The sequence below is a fragment of the Cydia fagiglandana genome, chromosome 15 (genome assembly GCF_963556715.1).
Source record: "Cydia fagiglandana chromosome 15, ilCydFagi1.1, whole genome shotgun sequence".
Lineage (NCBI taxonomy): Eukaryota > Metazoa > Arthropoda > Insecta > Lepidoptera > Tortricidae > Cydia > Cydia fagiglandana.
The window spans coordinates 1,289,559-1,309,611 of NC_085946.1; the positions used below are offsets into that span (position 1 = coordinate 1,289,559).

The window sequence follows — 20,053 nt, forward strand, 5'->3', positions numbered from 1 at the left end:
TAGTATCGAGACGGCCGCTGCTATATGACGGCACCGCTATCCTAGGAAAACCGATCTTAAGACAATTTCGTAAATCGAATTTGATAGCTTAATATCACAAAAAATGTCACAATTTTAGATTCTAATTTCGTTTTTAGCTATTTACGGGGTGATTTGATACCTCACGATAGTCACGATGTGTTTACAATTAAATGCAAGGAAGAATTATACAATTTTAATACATTCTTTACAAAGTGTTACATATCCGCTTTCCTTTTCTTAACACATTCACTTAAGCGCTTTTCGCTACATAGCGGAAAATACGTGTTATCGGCTACGCCGTGTGTTAAGTGTACCATAGAGCATAAAGACAAAAATGTACAGATATTTTATACATTCGATTTTAAATTGTTTCTTAATAATGCTACAATGTTATTATATTTGTATTTTGTTAAAGTATTTACATACGTATGGGTATTGGGAAAAATATAGTATTAAGGATCCTAGTATTTTAAGACTGATACGTATTTACACAACTATTTCTATGTATTACAAAGTTGTTTAAGGAATTTCATATAATTGAATTTAAACTGTTGTGAGACATACTAACATTGAATAATTTTACGGTTTAGACTCACTTGTTTTTAGTCACTCGCGCGACACGTTTCGGAGAGCCTAGGTCTCCTTTCTCAAGCACTAACAGTGCGAGCAGCGTTCACGACGGCCGTGTATTGCGTACTGCTAAAAACAAGTGAGTCTAAACCGTAAAATTATTCAAGAATTTCATATATTGTTAAAATCTTAGAAAATCATTACATACCTATTGTTTTGAGAGAACTACCTATTTTTTTAACTGAATTGTTAGTTGCAAACCGAAATTGACTGTGAAAAGTATTTTACCAAGTTTTATATGACGTTTTTTTATTTGTGTAGTTTGTTACTTTCATAAATTGTATTGACGCTATTATCTTGTCCTCATTCTTAAAAACCAAATTAATTAATTTATAATAATTATTTTACTGTATTATTATCTACTAAGAGTACTAAGGCAATAAGCTCAAGGGTCCAATCCAATGGTGTAACCCAGGGGTTCCCAAAACTATGCGCCGCGGCGCCCTGGGGCCCGATTTTCAAAAGCTTGTAACTTGTAATACAAGCGGATGTCACTTTTTGACAGCTTTTGTTAGAAAGGGACTTCCACTTGTATTGCAAGTTACATATCATTGGCCTTTACGCCAATACTTGTATTACAAGTTACAAGCTTTTGAGAAACGGGCCCTCGGGGTGCCATAGACACTAAAGTGTCATTCGATGGAACTTGCTAACTATGTAAACAAAAATCACTAGTAAATACATTCAGAGACAATTTCAATATGGCGGTTTGTTTACATAGTTAGCAAGTTCCATAGAATGACACTTTATACATAGCGGGCGCCGTGAAGCAACCCACCACCATGTTACCTGTATATTTCGAACAGCCTAGCTATAGTTCGTTTTTTTTAGCATTAGAAAGAACTCCGCAGAAGCAAGCGTGTAGTTTGTATCAGGCTCGTTAATTGTTAATAATTATTGAATTATCTAATGTAGCATGGTCAATACATATAATTTACTTCAAATAGTTACCGTTAAAAGTGCCAGATTTAGAACCACAAGCGAACTTCTGCGAAGTTCTTTCTAATGCTAAAAAAAACGGACTATAGGTTAGGGCGCCGATATAAATTTTTTAACTTGCATGTACAGTCAGCAGCAATAGTTGCTAAGCGGGCGAGGTGTTCAAAATTACCTTGACACGCTCTTATATTCTCTTAATAATAAAGTCGCGTCAAGATCATTTTGAACACCTGACCCGCTTAGCAACTTCTGCCGCTGACTGTACCTACGCCGCGAACTTTAAAAGATTTAGAACCCTTGGTGTAACCAACATTGTTATAAAGTATTATTTTTGAGAAATATTAATTGGAAAGTGTTCACAGTTTTATAAATTGTTATGTATTGACTTTAGATGTAAATAATATCATATGAAAACGAGGCCAATTTTAATCTATTCTATATTTTATCAATGTCATCAAAATGTTCATGTTATAATTATAATTATGTTTTTTTTGACTTTGCAATTATTTTTATTCATCTATATGTTCGATATTAAATGGTTTCATATATTAAATTATGTGATTATGAATTGGAAAATGCTACCTACTTTTTTTTGTAGGAACAATATTACCAAGCTTGTGCAATATTTTTTTTTATTCGCTTTAAATTTTCCATTATTTTGTATTATTATAGAAACAGCTTGTTAGTCATATAAACAATAAAATAAGCTAGTCTACTACTGTTATTTACTATTTTATAAACTTTTTATGTAAATGTACTTTAAGACGATTCAAATATCTATTAAAATATTTTGAAATATGTTATACTTACTTATTATTTTTGCTTTCGTGCAAATGACACCTTTGAGTTAAATCTGGCAATATAATTGGTTTGAAATTTTAAAATAATTTGGTATCACATGTATACGGTTGTGTTCACAAACATATTTCAGTGTCCATTGAATTAGATTTTTATTTCTAATCAACCTCAAAATGATCACATTTTTCCCTAAACGTCCAATCGTCACAATTAGTTCATCTACCACGCACTTCGCATAAAGTACCAAATTCAAAATGTACGTACAACAGTCTTTACAGAAACATTTTGGTAATATTAGAATTTACGTTAGATAATTATTTATAGAGAATATTAGAGTAGCTAGTACATGTATCTATCATGTAGGTAGTACATGTATCTATCATGTATGTACCTACATGTTTTTACCAATGCACATTTTTAATACAAAACAATACTTGTGACGAAACCGATACATATTTAAATAGTTTACTTACATAACCTATCATAACTTCATAAGAATATAAAAAACCGGGCAAGTGCGAGTCGGACTCGCGCACGAAGGGTTCCGTACCATAATGCAAAAAAAAAACAAAAAAAAGCAAAAAAAACGGTCACCCATCCAAGTACTGACCACTCCCGACGTTGCTTAACTTTGGTCAAAAATCACGTTTGTTGTATGGGAGCCCCATTAAAATCTTTATTTTATTCTGTTTTTAGTATTTGTTGTTATAGCGGCAACAGAAATACGTCATCTGTGAAAATTTCAACTGTCTAGCTATCACGGTTCGTGAGATACAGCCTGGTGACAGACGGACGGACGGACGGACGGACAGCGAAGTCTTAGTAATAGGGTCCCGTTTTACCCTTTGGGTACGGAACCCTAAAAACAACGGTGGTAATATTTTTTTATGACTTAACCCCTCGTAGATATGCTTACTTAGACACGGATCCGTGCGTGTGAATTTAAATCTATTGTTTTAAATGTCAAGGTCACTTTTTCAATGATTATATTTGACAGGCCGCAGACAAGGGGTTAAGTACCAACTGTTACTGTTAAGATACGAGTATGAATACAATATAAACCCGCCACGCCTATCGTGCGCGGCGCGTCAGAATAAACCTTATTCGAATGCACGAAGGTTGATATTGGGTTACAGCCTCGCGCGTCAGATGACGTCTTAAAATCGAGTAAACAATATTAAGATACAAGTTTTTACGATTGTCATGCTTTCCTAAATCCTACTTAAATATTTTAGATTTCACAAACATTTATTTTAAACAACATTCGGATTACGATTATACCGACAAATGCCATAGATCTGCAATAAAGTCTACATCTACAATGTACAGTCATCAGCAATAGTTATCTTACACAACTAGGGCCGCAAAAATATGTGACACGTTCTTATTTGGAGCGCAATAAGAGCGCGTCATATATTTTTGCGGCCATAGTTATGTAAGATACTATTGCTGATGACTGTACAATATTGCAACCTTACTGCTTCAATGGGTATAGCTATTCAATACCTATGCATCAAATTGTGTGCTAAGACATAACTTTTTTTTTTTTTATGAATGGGCTTACTCATGGCCACAGACTAGCCGAGGCGTAGACGTGGCCTACGATGGAGCGAGCTCGCCCAGAAGGTGCCTGTTCACTCTTGATTTGAAGGTTGCCGGGTTATAAGAACACGGAAATATAGACGCCGGCAGGGAATTCCATTCCTTGGCAGTGCGCATAAGGAAAGTAGAAGCAAAGCGCTTCGTGCGAATTGGTGGAATATCTACCATGTAAGGATGGAAACCGGCCGTGCGTCTAAAAGTCCGATGGTAGAATGGGGACGGTGGAATAAGCTCGTGTAACTCTTGGGCACACTCCCCGAAGTGCAGCCTGTAGAATACCGACAGGCTGGCGACTTTCCGCCGATGGGCCACTTAACCCCTCGAAACCCAGCACTTTGAAGTGTCATCAAAAAAACTTACTTTTAATAATTTAAATTAACATTAGTAGACTGGTGGTACACCGACAGTCTCACCACTTATTTATAGGTACCTATGTAACCTATGTATTTTAATATGACAGCATCTACCTGTTATAATATATTAGATAAAACATTTATTAGTATGCTGTAAAAACTCACAAGATAATAATTAAAAATATGATAATACATTACCAAAGTATGATACGGGTATTTTGACTATCTTTCACGAAAACAATTCGACCATATAAATACTACGCGATATAAGAAAGTGTTTATATTTAGACATGGTTTATTGCCTTATTATCACTGTATTACGTAGGTAAGCACACAATATAGGAGACAAATAAGTGATAAAGACTGCGAAACGACGAATAAAACTTTGCGTTCCTTTAGCTCTCTCGTCGAATGATGGTCCTTATGACAGTAGTAGCTGTTACGTTACGTAACATGTTTGTAGACAGTTTTTGGAAGTTTAGCACATTATTGTAATATTTCTAGATTTTCTAGTACCTACAAGTAATATAGATATGGTAAAAACAAATTTCTTCAGTTATATATTTAAATTAAGCCCAATCAAAAAAGACTGGAAGAAACTGTCGTAGGGACCGTCATACGATAATCATTGTTGTACGTCACTTCAAAACTATGCTCATATATTTTAGAAGGTGTTTTTGCCACTGCTGAACACCGTATAAGGATAAAATTAGGCAAAATAATGTTAGGATATACGGGCCTAATTTCTAGAAACGACACAGATCCCCAAAACAGAATCAAGTGTAAGTGTTTTAAATTTATGCAATTGCGAGAATTTCGCTAACAGAAAAGACAGAAACAAAATGAAAAGTGACCCATAACATGAAACAAAAATAGTGTACCTACGAATGACAGTCATTATGCCAAATGTCTTTGATCTAATCAACCAAGGTCTAAATCGGTGCTCATAAAACATCCACAACCAAGAACACGCTAGATGTGTTCATTTTGTATTGGGGCACTTGGCACTGATAGTGTTAATCGTAATGTTATTTGATAGTTGTTAGAGATTGACAGTCTTTCCTATTCACAAGTCACTCACAACAACAAAACAAAATAGAATCGGTTCATTTCGAAACACGCTCATTCAGATCAGTCGTACGCGAACCTTAAAGAAAATCGCGCGCACAATGAACAGCCTGGCGCGTAAACTTATCACGAGTGAATTAAAAAAAATAAAATGGCAAAGGAAAATGTCTGTCAGTGCGCCTTTGAGGAAAGACGAGGATTTCATCATAAAGTCTTTTCTGCCGGAAAAGAAAATTCCTGATATGAAACTGTTGGACAGAGTTTGGAGGGAATCCGCGGGATTTAAAAAGTTAGTTGCATTGGTGAGTTTATTTGTCGCATTATATTTTTATTTAAACAAATAGAGTCGGACCAAGAAAAGTCTGCAGCGGTTTTGATAGCCCACGCAGTACAAGCGTTATTTATTCGTCATAATTTCATAGAAGTTTGACGTTTAAAATAACACTTGCACTGCGTGGGCTACCAAATCCGCTGCAGACTTTTCTTGGTCCGACTCTAAACACCTTACCACAGTGCAGTAGAAGGAACCTTGTAACAGTTCGTAAACATTAAAGTTTTTTCTACATATATTATAGGTACATACCTATAGGTATTCAGCGAAATTTCTAGTACGAACTCGGCTGAATTATTAAATTAGAATTTTGGTTAGAACTAATTTGTAAATAAATTAGTTATTTATGTAAATGTTTATCCTGTACATACTAATCAGCAACATGCATTCAATCTCGTACCTACAATTGAACAATTTTGAATAATTATGTTTGCATTAGTCAGTAAGATGTAGTTACCATGCAACATTAGCCTTACCATCTCGAATAATAAATTAGTTAAATTACACCTCTGTCGTCGAGTAATGGTCACTATCACTATCATAAATTAAAATAAGGTAAAACATATTAATTCCATTTTTTTAATTAAGTACATCCAAAAGATAAACTTGAAGGAACTGTCGTCCTTTGACGCGAGGCATCTATATAGGCTACAAGTTTAGTAAGTATACAGTATATCTTTGGCCATCGTTGCCTAGTACTATTATTTATTCTGTGCCATCGTCGTAATCTATATGTAGGTAGGTATGCGCACATATAATACGTTACTATATTTTCCATAGAAATTACAGGAAATGCTTACTTGACCCAATCATCATATCATCATAATCCATTAGCGTTTCCAGTCGATTTCGATAACTGGCGAAATCTGGCTCACATATACAATAAAATAGGCTCGGTCAAACATCTGGGGGCCTAGTCAAAATGAAATTCATTAACACAGAAGAACGAAACGAAACGCTATCTGTCTTCATCGCACTTAGAAGAGTGATAGAGAGACAATAGCGTTTAGTTTCGTTTTCTGCAAACGATTGTCATCTTCGCAAGGCTCCTGAGCTGTTACGAGAAAATTAAAATATAATAGATATGCTGGCGCCATCTATGCAAACCTTTGGCAGTTGCCAACCCCATTATAAGTAGAGAATGGAACAGGTGGGTTAATGTACAAAAATCCACGTGTTAAGCGTCCTTTCTTTATTATGTACCAAGTATTTAATCCACCTATTGAATATATGTACATTACTTTAATCGCCCATTGTTTATCATGGATTAGTAATCAATATCTATTGGAAATGTTTCTAAGTAGGTACATATTATTGAGAAGAGAGAGGTACCTAACAGATACTTTAGTAGGTATTACAAAAAATACAACATGATGTCAACTTTAGTAATAATATAAGACGTTATTTTTTTTACACATGGACGAATACTACTCTGTGTCTTTAGGTATTTAAATAAAAGTAAACTAAATCTTGATTAATACATTACATAATAAATAATGTAGGTTAAAGTCAGGTCGTTCAGTGACAGATCCAGGCAGTTAACCTAGTACCTACCCGAAAATATACAAAATGTTTGTTTAAATACTCTAAGATACAGAGTGCAGAGTTATAAATCACACAGCGAAACACAATAAACACAACAAGACAAATTTATTATTGAAAGATGGCGCCACTAATCACAGCAGCGGGAGGTCAATTCAAACGTATATTTTGACATCAGAACGATATATAAATGACGTCATTTTATTCTCATTTGCCAGTGTTTCCTTGTTTCATCTTATCCAAGGATCAGTTTAACGTCACTTATCTAAAAGCTGCTTCAGATTTTAGGTAAACATCATTTTAACAAGGAAGTTGACATTGGGATTAGCCAGCATCATGGGCTTGACCTCTGGCCGAAACGTGACGAATGTCAATCGGCGCGATTCGGAAAGTGAATTAGAGATTAACTAGTACGATATAGTAAAGATATGTGACGTCCCACGGATAAAGGTACCTTATGGCGGTTGGCTTACGCTCCAATATTATTGTGGCGCTATGCGACGTAAGCGCCAGCCGCCATAAGGTACCTTTTCTCGTGGAACGTCACATAACTTTACTATTTCATATTATGAATCTAATTAATTTCCCGAATCGCGGCGCCATAAGGTACATTTTGCCGTTACTATTTCATATCTAGTGCATCTCTATTCATTTCCCGAATCGAGCCGAATGTTAAAATTACCGCCAAGTGGGGTAAGTAATTTGGGACAGGAGACAATTAGACAAAGAAAATATTCCCCAATTACATACCTATATGTTCAGGGTGGCCAAAAATTAAGTACATACATTCCCGTTCCCTGGCAAGGTTATGGGATTTTACTGAGCAACTTTTACTATGGGACCAAGGGACCAACCCCGAAATCTCGAAAAAAAGCTTTGCCTGTTTCATATATTTTGGCTGGTCCATTTTCTATGGGCCAGCCAAATCCTCAAAACTAAAAGTCGCTCAACGAGCTATGGAGAGGGCAATGCTCGGAGTTTCTCTACGTGATCGAATCAGAAATGAGGAGATCCGTAGACGAACTAAAGTCACCGACAAGGCCCACCGGTTTAGCAAGCTGAAGTGGCAATGGGCAGGCCACATTGCACGCAGAGAAGATGGCCGATGGGCTCGAAAAGTGCTCGAGTGGAGACCACGGACTAGCAAGGGCAGCGTATGACGTCCACCCACAAGATGGACAGACGACCTTGTTAAGGTCGCCGGAAGACGCTGGATGCGGGTCGCTTCCAACCGGCACGTATGCAGGAGGTCCAAGGGGGAGGCCTATGTTCAGCAGTGGACGTCTTATGGCTGAGATGATGATGATGATTTTCTATGGGAACGTAAATTATTTTTTCGCGTTTTCGGGGTTGGTCCCATAGTAAAAGTTGCTCAGTATAATTCCAAAACCTCCCTAGCAGCGGGAATGAAGTTATTTTTTCGCCACCGTGGATATAAACGTGACTGACAGTGCATGACAGCAGGTACTTTTTACAATCTTTGAATCAGGATTTACCAGCCTTAAAGGTCATTTTTACAAGCTTTTAGTTAACTTGCAATGTATGTCTATATATGCATAATATGTAACTATGTTACTACTAAGTGTGTAACTATGTTTGTACGGGTCAAATCTTGCAAGTTAAATTTGACCCACTTCCCGGTTTGCGATGGAGCCGAAAATTTGCATGTATAAAATATTTAGGTACCTACCTATTACTAAATTCGATATACCTACTTCCCATAGTCAGGTAAACATCCTAGGTCAGGACACGTCAAGGTAAGCCATAATTATGCTTCATTACGTTTACGCATTTTTAGATAAGACGTTTGCTATTAACCTTGGCAGTACCTAAACAAACAAGGCAAAGGCCTTTGCAAGGATGTTTTAACATTTTATGCCAAAATTGCCTTAATATCATTTTAAGCTAAGAATCATCACAGGGAAACTCAACGATAGGCCTTCTTTGGTGTAGGCACGTACTTTATTACTTAACAAAGAAGACCCAGTGATCAAAATATAAGAATAACGCTGCCTGGAACTATGTACTTAAACTGTTTCAACTCGAGGACGAACATTAGTAGCCAATAAGTAAGTCACAAGGTTATACTTCTGTCTTGTTCAAAATTAAATCTGAAGAAGATTGCATACGGTAGAAAAAATAATAATACAGCCCCAATAGGTATCATTTAGCGAACGATTGTCCACTTTTCTGTTGAATGTACACGGCATTGTAATTTATGTAAATCTGAACTAAAATTGCAACAGTTTTAATACAGTTGTTTCCATCTTTGTGACGACTTAAGCCATAGGATTCAGCTTCCGATCGTAAAAACTGCGTTTACAGTGTTAACACCGAGATACACTATGCCATTCCAACATTCTATAATAATATTTTTTTGGTAAATTACTTTATTATTAATAATTATAGAAAATGACAATTGCTTGTTATTTGTATAACAAATTGATTAAACATATACCACATATTGTCCAACATATATCACTGGCCATTCAGCGGGGTAATGCCGCCAGTATTTTTGGCACATTTGATCCGGGAGACAATCAGAGTGGGGGGGTAACTAATAATATTTTATTTATTATTGGAGCCTTCCATGAAATTGTCTACCGTTGTCCCGTACAAACGCGAAGTTTCTGAAGATTTAAAGGTATAAGAGTTTTCTTTTCTATGACAAATGGTCAAAAATATGCACAGAAAAATAATCGTCTACTTTAAATGCCGAGAAAAAAGTCGCAACACAGGAAATAAAATGCGTTTGTACGGGACAGCCCGTGGAATGCTCCTTTTACTCATTTTTAGGTTTATTTTAGTTTACAATTTGTATGTATAATATTTAATAATTTTACTATTCGTACCTATAGCGGCGAAGCTGACGAGTCACGAGTGTCACGACAAGGATTTTAGATGTAGATAGTAGGTATCAATACCGTCTGAACAATTAACAGTGTTTGAATGTAATTAATGTGCGAATGCTAAAAATTACGTAAACATTTACCTACAGCTTACCTGATAATTGATGATGATGATACATAGCTTAAAAGGTGACATTTCATCTCCATTGTGGTAGTGATATGCTCACAATATTATGCCAGGCCCAGGCATCAATCGGCAATCCTTCTATTTTTGCGTTAACCTTTCTTCTTCTTTCTTTTGAATAACAATCAACACAACGCTATTACTAAACTAAATTACTAAATGTAAAAATATAAAAATGCACTTTTTAACTTTTTGCTTCTTTGTATAAATTGAAATAAATGGCATGTACCTACTAAGAAAAAGTGACCAAGACCTCCAGTGCCCAAAGTCTGGTTGGCTGCTTCTTTGTAGTCGTATCCGACATCCGATATCGGATCTGAGAGCGGTTTAACACTACGTCCGATCCGAATCTGATCCGAACCCGTGAAAATATGGTCCGTAGTAGCTGTAGAACTATTTCTATGGTAAGTTACGCACTAGATCCGATCTCCGTTATCCGATTTCTTTCTCTCATGCTAGAATTCGAGTGCGTAGCTTACCATAGAAATAGTTCTACGGCTACTACGGACCATATTGTCACGGTTTTGATCCGATTCGGATCGGACGTAGTGCGAATCAACCCCTCTGACAGTGAAAACGCAGACGACAATAGCAGTGTATCTGTGTCTGTAGGTAATGTAAAATTCAAGTAAAAATAAAATTATTATTGTTTACAACGTAACTTGTTTCAGGAATGTGCTGAGACAAAAAAATCATACACATACGAGCAACTTCAGCACAATACGGGCATCTTTGCGACATCTCTTCTAAAGAAGTTCGACCTGAAGCAAGGCGATATCGTGGCTATCATGCTACCCAACTGCCCCGAGTTTGTGGTGACAGCCTTAGGGATTGTACAGGCTGGGTGCACGATGACCACTATCAACCCTATTTATAAAGAATGTAAGGATTATTTTAAATCATACTGTGTGGTAGATACTAGTTACGTAATCGAACCACTTAAGCTCCTTGCGTGTCTGATCTAGGTACTTAGTTCAATATGGGTATTAAAGCGCCAAACTGTCTAAGAGATGCGATTGCACACGAAATAAATGTATAGATATCAAGATAAGGTGGAGAGACCCTCTAAAAGTTTACATCAAAAATCTTGGTGGCCCCACTTCTTAAATGAATCCTTGGTTTCTAAGGAGCAATCCTGCCAAAGGAAATCTTTGGTTCACAAAACGTCCTATTTCATCGGCTGCAACGGCCACTAACCCAGGAGGATTCATTGCAGAAGTTTTTTTTATCGATTTAAAACTTTTTGGTTTTCAATTAAACATCAGGATAAAATTGTGTATCTACAATATTTTGCCCTACGAGCCTTATACCGGTTCTAAATGTAAATTAATGTTTGTTGTCAAAGTTTAGGAATCCAATGGTGTCGGGTGATTAATTTCGACAAGACAAATATTAAATAAGTGTGACAGAAAACAATATCTTCAATCTCAAGTACCTATTAATTTACTTATCTATATACCTAATCATATGTAAACTACTCTTGAAAACACGTAGAGAGATTGGATTAAATACAGGTCTGTAAAGTCGGGGAAACAGATATATACCTTCTACATAATAATATTACTATAAATATCAGTGTAGTCTGAACCACTGACGTTTTATCTATGTATTTGGATAACCCAAACAATAACATCTCAGTTATCACAATCAATGACTACCTAGCTAAAGTATAGCTATACGTATTGAAAGTAGCAATGTACAAATTGCAGAACATTCCCAAAAAGCGGAAACGTTCTCGAGAATGTTCTCAGAACATTCCTGCAACTTGGAAATTATTGTTTAAACAAGAGAATATACTTGAAATAAAGTTTAAATAGGCATAACTTAAAACTAAATGTTATTATGCATATATTATTGTCTATTACAGTTAGCTATTTTGTTGATGTGATAAATTTACCAATAAGTTGCTTAAATTCTCACTGTATATCAGAGAACATTTCGACTTTCGACAATTTTTTCCAAACATTTTTTTTTGTTTCATTAGAATCTAGAGGCCTCTATCTCCCGCCATGCCAAATCGCAGCGCGCTCGGACCAACTTGAAAAAATTAAAATAAAAGTCGGCCATTTTGATTTTTTTTAATGCAGTTTGTTTTGTCTCGGGGCCCTCTATGACATTTGGTCGAGCACCCCCCACCTATCACGCACCGTTTAAAAGTTGCCATACAAAATAAAAGTGGCCAGTTTTCCCGCAATTGTAGCATTTTTCTAAAAAAAAATTTTCATAGGTATCTAGGGGACCCCGAGATTCCGTGACCAAAATTTCAGCGCGCCAGGACAAAATTATAAAAGTAAAAAAAAAAGTCGGCCATATTGAAAAAAAATGGCGGCGTCAAAAACTGCCAGGGTCCCTCTATGACATTTGGTCGAGCATCCCCCACCTAAGTCTGACCGTTTGGCCGGGCCGTCATACATTTTTCTGACCGGAAACGGACGACCAAAAGTCGGAATTTTCTGGGGGTAAGGACTACACCTAAACTATCGTGAATATTCATGGTCTAAACTACGATAAATAAATAAATTCTCGTTCTCGAGAACATTCTCAGAAGTTACTGAGAATTTCTCATGTGGAAAGTTTCGCAACTTTGGAAAGTTCTCGTGCGTGCATTGCTAATTGAAAGTGGTCACTGAATAGGTCGTTAGTCAGGAAAAAAACATCTAGCAATAAGTGCAATTAATTGTTAATTGTGCAATTTCAATCGTGAAGCAATGAGTTAAATTATTTAGTCGTAGTAGTAAAACACTTTATTGCACACGATAAGTATGCATAACAAAGAGACTAAAAAAGAATAGGTACAATAAATGTGTACAAAGGCGAAGGCCTTTAAGGGATCTCTTCCAGCTACTTACTTTACGTATGATTTATTAGACAGTACCTGCTTCTCATTATCACAAATTACAAATAAAAGAAAAACCGTCACAATAAAACTGTTAAGACTAATAACGAATGTAATGATACGAGAAGGGAGTAGATAATCTTAATTGTTTTATATCGACGTTTTATTACCGGCTTACATTTGTTTACACTTGTTCGTTATCAAGTTGCCATGACGTTTATTCCAAATTGAAAATCTCTACTTACCTAATGAAATAAATCCGAAACTAATTCTGTCGGTCTATTACTTTTCACGCTTAAACTGCTGAACCGACTTAGATGAAATTTGGTATGGAGATGGTTTGAGAACTGGGGAAGGATAAAGGGTAGTTTACTTTAAAGATAAAGGGTACAGACAAAGTTGCGACAGAAGCTGATAATGTATAATAATTGATTTGGGTAGGTATCTAGATCACAGCTGGTATACATGATTTTAGAAAGGATATAATTCCCCACTGAATTGAAATGACTAATAATTATGTTTTTTTATTGCAGTAGAACTCACTCATCAATTATCCTTAACCAGGCCAAAACTAATCGTGACGACATCAAAATGCTACGACACAATAAAACAAGCAATGTACAATGCTAACCTTGATTTGAGAATTATAATAAAAGATAGCACAGAGATACCAATACCAAATGGCACAGTCAGATTCACAGAAGTAGCAGAAAATGGTGAAATAGATAATGCCCTATTGGAAAAAGTAGAAAAACGAAAGCCTGATGATATAGCAGTCATTCCATTTTCGAGCGGGACAACTGGTATGCCGAAAGGAGTGGAGATTACTCACAGGAACGCCATTGCGGCTATTGAAATTATGTCGGAGGAAAGAAATTGCTATCCTATACTTACGACTGGTGAGTTTGTAGATGTATTTATTTCAAAGACATACTATTATGGTTACGAGAAAGGATGGGGTTATTAGGGGATGCATTAAGCTTTAGACTTTATTGTATTTATAAAGTTAAGTTAAAACTGAAATAGAAGTATTAACAAAATAATTAAATTAAAAATTAAAATTTACAACAAGCATATACATACAAAAACACATGTATATAAGTACATATATTATACTAATTTCAAAATAACATTAGTTGCTATGCCATGATGGGTGACGACATATGCTTTTTTGCGTTATGACTCTTTGTCTTTTGTAATTATCTTTGACGACAGCAATTCTGTTTTTAATCATTTATATTCGTAGCAATTGCCACTCTTCGTAAGAATCTATTATTTATTTAATTTAAAACATCTTAATCATGATTCTCATGATACTTCTGTCTAAAATCTTTGGTACTCTCTTTCTGCTTCCAGATTCGTTCCAAGATGTAGTGCCGTGTATTTTGCCATTCTTCCACATCTATGGACTAGTGGTTAATCTACTTGGACACCTGACACACGGATGCAAACTTATAACCATGTCTACGTTCTCAACTGGATTGTTCTTAGATGTTCTAAAAAATCAAAAGGCGAGCCTTCTCTATATAGTACCTCCTATTGGTAAGTAAAGAAAAAAAACATAGGTTTGGTTGAAGCTCTTACAAGAAAAGTGGCTGCTGTTGAAATTGAGGTTTTCAAACTGAGTGTCATTTATCTTAATATAATCGCTAAGAAACAAAAGTTGGTCACACATATTCAATTAATAAGATCATACTAAACATAAATAACACTACTGTTTCCAGCTGTGTTACTAGGTAAGCATCCAGACGTGACCAAAGATCATTTGAAACATGTAAGACGAATCTCAAGCGGCGCCGCTCCGTTATCCGCTACTGATGTTCAATTGGTTATGGAAAAAAGTAACGTAAGTCCTGTATTATAAATCCCATCAAAAACATAAATGTAAAAAAGGAGAGCCAAGTTCAATACAAAAATTATGCTTGGCTGTGGGGCTCGCCGCAAAAAGAATGGAGATCTAAATGAGTGCCAAGTTCTATGCAAAATCCAAATATGTATTTATAGGAACAAAATAACATTATAAACAAGTATTAAACTCTATTTCTTTGCTTTATTGGATACCTATAACAATTGCTGTTATTTAAAAAAAATGTGAGATCTTAAAGTAGGTTAGATTTGACTTGGGAAAATAGGGGGGTTTTATAACTTTTTTTTATTTTTAGATTTTTTCCTACCCTTTCACACAATAACTGAGCTGGATTCCAAATTTCATCCTTCTAGGTCATCTGGAAGTAGGTTAGGTTTAGGTACTATAAGTCTGTCAGTCAGTCTTAAAATTTACGACTTTTTGACCTTCATATCTTTATAACCGTTTGAGCTAGCTTCATGAAATTTGGGCTTCTAGATGTCCTTATGGATATAATTAAACACACGTAGTTTTATGTGTTTATGTTAAAGATGTTTTGAGTTATAGAAGGGTTAAAAGTGGCACCAAGTGGTTCGTGTAATATTACACTTGGCGCTGGCTAGCCAGTTCCTTTGCTTGAACTTGGCTTGACACGCTGCCGCGTGTCTAGATAAAATTTCACCTGTCATATACAAGATTATATAAAAAATCAAAAGAAAATATTACTTGTTTCTAACCAATTTAATTTTAATTTGGTGTCAACTTATTTCTCTGATTTTCTCTTTTTCCCTATTAGCAAATATCCGGGGTAGATATTGGCAACATTTTCAGGCTTAGGATCAGGTCTGGTCTTTAATTTGATGATTTTTAAGCGAGTGGCCGGTCTAATGGTCTAATGGTCAACGCTGCTTTTTAAGAACAAAGCTTCTAAAAATCTAGTCGGACATCTTTAAGTCTTTCTACCACTGTACTTGCTTTGCTAAAACTTCAACTATACATTGACAGGGTAACCTAGCATTCGGCCAAGGATACGGAGCGACGGAGACGACATCCTTGACTACAGCAACGCTGATCGGTACTACTCCGGACTTCGCTTCCAGCGGGGTGCTTATGTCCAACATAGAACTTAAGTGCGTTGATCCCCTGACTGAGAACCCTGTTCCTTGTGGAGAAGTAAGTTTATCATTAAGAATACAGCTTTGAATAGGGTTGAAGAATTTATCAGTACCAGGTATCTTCCCTGAATAAACTATTTGGTATCGAACTGATAGTGCCTCTTTGACACAAAATACCTATTTGCATTATTCTCATATCTCAATTAAAGGTTCAAATAACGGCTTTGTATAAGTAATTTCTGAAGATATTTTACAAAACACACTAACTCTTGTTGCTTTAGGTATCCCCAATATCCGCGATTAACTATAAAGTTCGATCAGAATTTTAAATCATCGGATTTATTTACTACCAGCTGCCGTTGTTTGCGAGTTCTAGTAGGACTACTACTTAGTAAATTTTACTTTTACCACTAAATGGACTGGCTCCACAAAAAACCGGCGCCGTTGACCACGCTAGTCGTGTTAATTGCATTGCTGAGTGGTGATCATTTTGGTTTCACCTCTCAATTTAAGTATTTGTTATAAAAAGTATTTGTTGTTTAAGTACCTATTTGTTAAAGTGTTGTTTGGTATTTGTTGTGTTGTATGTGTTTGTGCGTGTGTTTAAGTGTTTGTTTGTTTGCTGTGTTGTTATTGGTGTGTTGTCTGAATAAATTTAGCGTTCCATATCTAAAGGATCTTTATCCCCATGCGCCATGTGCAGGACTATTTAGACATAGAAAGTCACAAATGTATTATATTTTAATTATAAAAATTGACGGTGTTTAAACATTTATTTTTTAGCAAGGAGAATTGTACATCCGAGGACCAGTAGTCATGAAGGGTTACCATAAGAACGAAAAAGCGACAGCAGACAGTTTGACAGAGGATGGCTTTTACAAAACCGGTGACTTGGGTTACTACGATAAGGATGTTGGGCTGTATGTCACAGACAGAATCAAGGAACTCATTAAGGTAACATACTTTATTATGTTCTGGTAATAGTCTACTGGTTGAAGTATAAAAAACACTACATGGCCGCCCATAAGATGGAACATCTGCGAGATCAAGAACCAGTTATCGATGTGATAACGTAGTTACAGAGGAAATGGGGAAACGGATGCCTTATCCGGTTATTATCGTTTTAATATCCACAACCATCATATCCCCGGGTAAAGGTTAGGTTAGGTTATACATTATGAGTGTGGCAAACGAATGTCATTTGTATAGTTGATACGCGTGATTGCGTATCATGATGGTCAAAATGGCCTAAGTGGTTTATCATATCCTAATTGTACTAGACTCTGCTTTCTGGGCATCCATCGTTTAAGTGAACCTCGACACGAAAGAAGATGAAAAATACATTTATTAAAAAAAAAACATTTATTATCAGGCAACAAAGGCCCAGAGTTATGTAGGTACTTTACGAGACATGCCCATGGATACATACCTACAAACCTACAGACTATCATACATTAAAATAGATTATAATCTTTCAAACCAAAAACTATTCTTATGTTTTAAATACCCAATACACAGTAGTCACGCGCGTGTTATTATCTTCAAGAAAGCAATAAAATTGTACCTATACTAGTCACCTATTAATTAAAAACCATAATCACGCATATCATTAACCAGTGAACCTTTGCCCAGCCATATCAATAAGTTTTCCTCTATAAAGCAACGTAGACCAAACATGTAAAGTTTACAAACATGTTTTCTTAGCAATTGTTTTCAAGGTCTAGGTTAGTTATTTAAAAACTGGTTTGACCTAAGTTGTTATTGTATTTTGGTAATAATTTAGCAACGTGTCCACATTTTATCTAGGTATTTTTATTTACGAAGTAGGTACTCGGACGAAGTAGGTAACATATTGGCCAAATAACAGTATGGGTGTGATGTACCTACGATTTTGTCGGTTCATCGGGATATCCAGGACGAGCGTTTCTGTTACAAACTGTAACAGTTTTATTGATGATGATGTCTGTTGTTTAAATATTTCAAATTCTTCCCACATTGAAATGCCAGAATTAACAGTTTAACCAACGAAATTGGTCTTACTACAGGTTAAAGGTCTCCAAGTAATGCCAGCAGAACTAGAAGGCATCCTTCGATCTCACCCAGCCGTCGCCGACGCAGCAGTTATCGGCATGCCACACGAATACCACGGAGAAGCACCCAGAGCCTTTGTCATACCTAAAAGTGGATTCAAACTCTCAGAAGAAGAACTACAGAGCTTCGTAGCAGAGAAAGTAGCGCCGTACAAGAAGATAGAAGAAGTAGTGTTTGTAAATGATATACCTAAGACGAATACGGGAAAGATTTTGAGAAGGGAGTTGAAGAAAATGTACGCGTGAGGCGTGGAGGTGAGATTTTATTAGCGAGATAATATACATATGTAGGTGCTAGCTAAAATTGTAATGTTTGTTCAATGATAAAAGGTTGATGCGCGTCATATAATAGGTCATTAACACATTTAGTACTAAGAACCCTATCAATAGGTGTGTTAATTTTATATTGGAAATGGGGCGATTGGCACTGAAAGTCTTAAGCTTGTCGTGTGTGTAACAGAGTTTTTCACATTGTCCGATCCGATATCGGATATTGGATACGACTACAAAGAAGCAAGTGCCGCGGCCGGCTCCTAATGCAACCATAATGTGATTTGTAACGTTTAGTTTGAAAATATGTTTTTATAGTAATGCTAGTTAAGTTATTTATATGGGCCACTAGTTGTCTTAAATAATAATTTACATTTCATTTAAATAGTAAAAAGTGTGTTTTATATTTTTTATACATTTAAATATTCTATTTGGTTTCAAAGAAAGCGTCAATGCAAATATAAAAGGACTTCTTACCAAAGGGCATTTTCTAGAATCTATTTTTGTAATTTGCATGTGAAGCCGATGTTCCGGGGTCTGGGTTTGAATCCCGGTAAGGGCATTTATTTGGGTGCTGAACACAAAATATTTGTTCCTGAGTTATGGCTGTTTTCTATGTGTATAAGTATGTATTTATGTATATAAGTACCTATGTATATCGTCGCCTAGCACCTATTACAAGCTTTGCTTAATTTGGGGCTAAGTTGATCTTTGTCAGATGTTCCCTAGTAATTATTTATTTATTTACTTCCATTTGACAACAATGTAAATAGTTATTTTGTTTATTAAATGAATAAATATAATAATATGTTCCTGAGAAATAACTTCTCGTCGTGGTCAATTTGAAATTTATTTTTAAAATATCGTCTGTGATCTAATGCCTGTTTTTGGCTGAGTTTTTGTAGATTAAGTTTGGTGTTGTTTATTTAACTTTATTAAACATTTTTACGCGAAGTTTATTTTTTTATCTATATAATGCATTACCTTTCTTATTCGGCTGATGATTATATTTCTTGTCTGCATGCCTTTCCTCAATTGAATTTATTGAATGAGAAACAACCTTAATATACTTAATTAATTTATAATTGTATATATAATTCCGGTTAGAATGGTAATTATAATATATAACTTGATATAACTGGTGCGATGAACTTTGTACTGATAACATAAGTAGGTATTATAGTAGAAAGTATTCCCCGATTCTGGCCCCGCCTCTCAGTGGTCCCCGATCCTGACCCCAAGGCCGAGCCACCGCCCCTGCTGAACCTAAAAAAAAAAAAAAAAAAATAGCCCCCCATTTGAATTGATTGCGCTAGGTCTCAGCAGTGCCCGGCGCCTCCTTCAGGGACTTACGAAATACGCTAATTAAACAATACACCTTGTTCACCACGGTAACAATAGGCTTATCGACCCTTTTCTATTGTTCGATCTCGACTCGGGCGCGCTATTGTGTTACCGAGCATACTACCTGCCTGGACCCTTTCCTTAACCCACCGACGTCTCCATTCATGCCTTCTTTATGTGTGTATACTGTAGGTGTTTGTGATAGGTATTTTGCAATAGGTATTAGGTACTCTAA

The 20,053-nt window shown here is 35.9% G+C and overlaps 1 protein-coding gene across 1 annotated transcript; it reads left to right on the forward strand.

Annotated features, from left to right (window-relative positions):
- Positions 1 to 5,465: 5,465 nt before the first annotated feature.
- On the forward strand, positions 5,466 to 19,642 carry LOC134671167 (uncharacterized). Its single transcript, XM_063528944.1, has 8 exons — positions 5,466 to 5,713; positions 10,989 to 11,199; positions 13,687 to 14,052; positions 14,510 to 14,695; positions 14,878 to 14,999; positions 16,005 to 16,172; positions 16,898 to 17,068; positions 18,160 to 19,642. Exons 1-8 carry the CDS (start codon positions 5,513 to 5,515, stop codon positions 18,448 to 18,450), a joined length of 1,716 nt encoding a protein of 571 aa, XP_063385014.1. The 5' UTR covers positions 5,466 to 5,512; the 3' UTR covers positions 18,451 to 19,642.
- Positions 19,643 to 20,053: the final 411 nt, after the last annotated feature.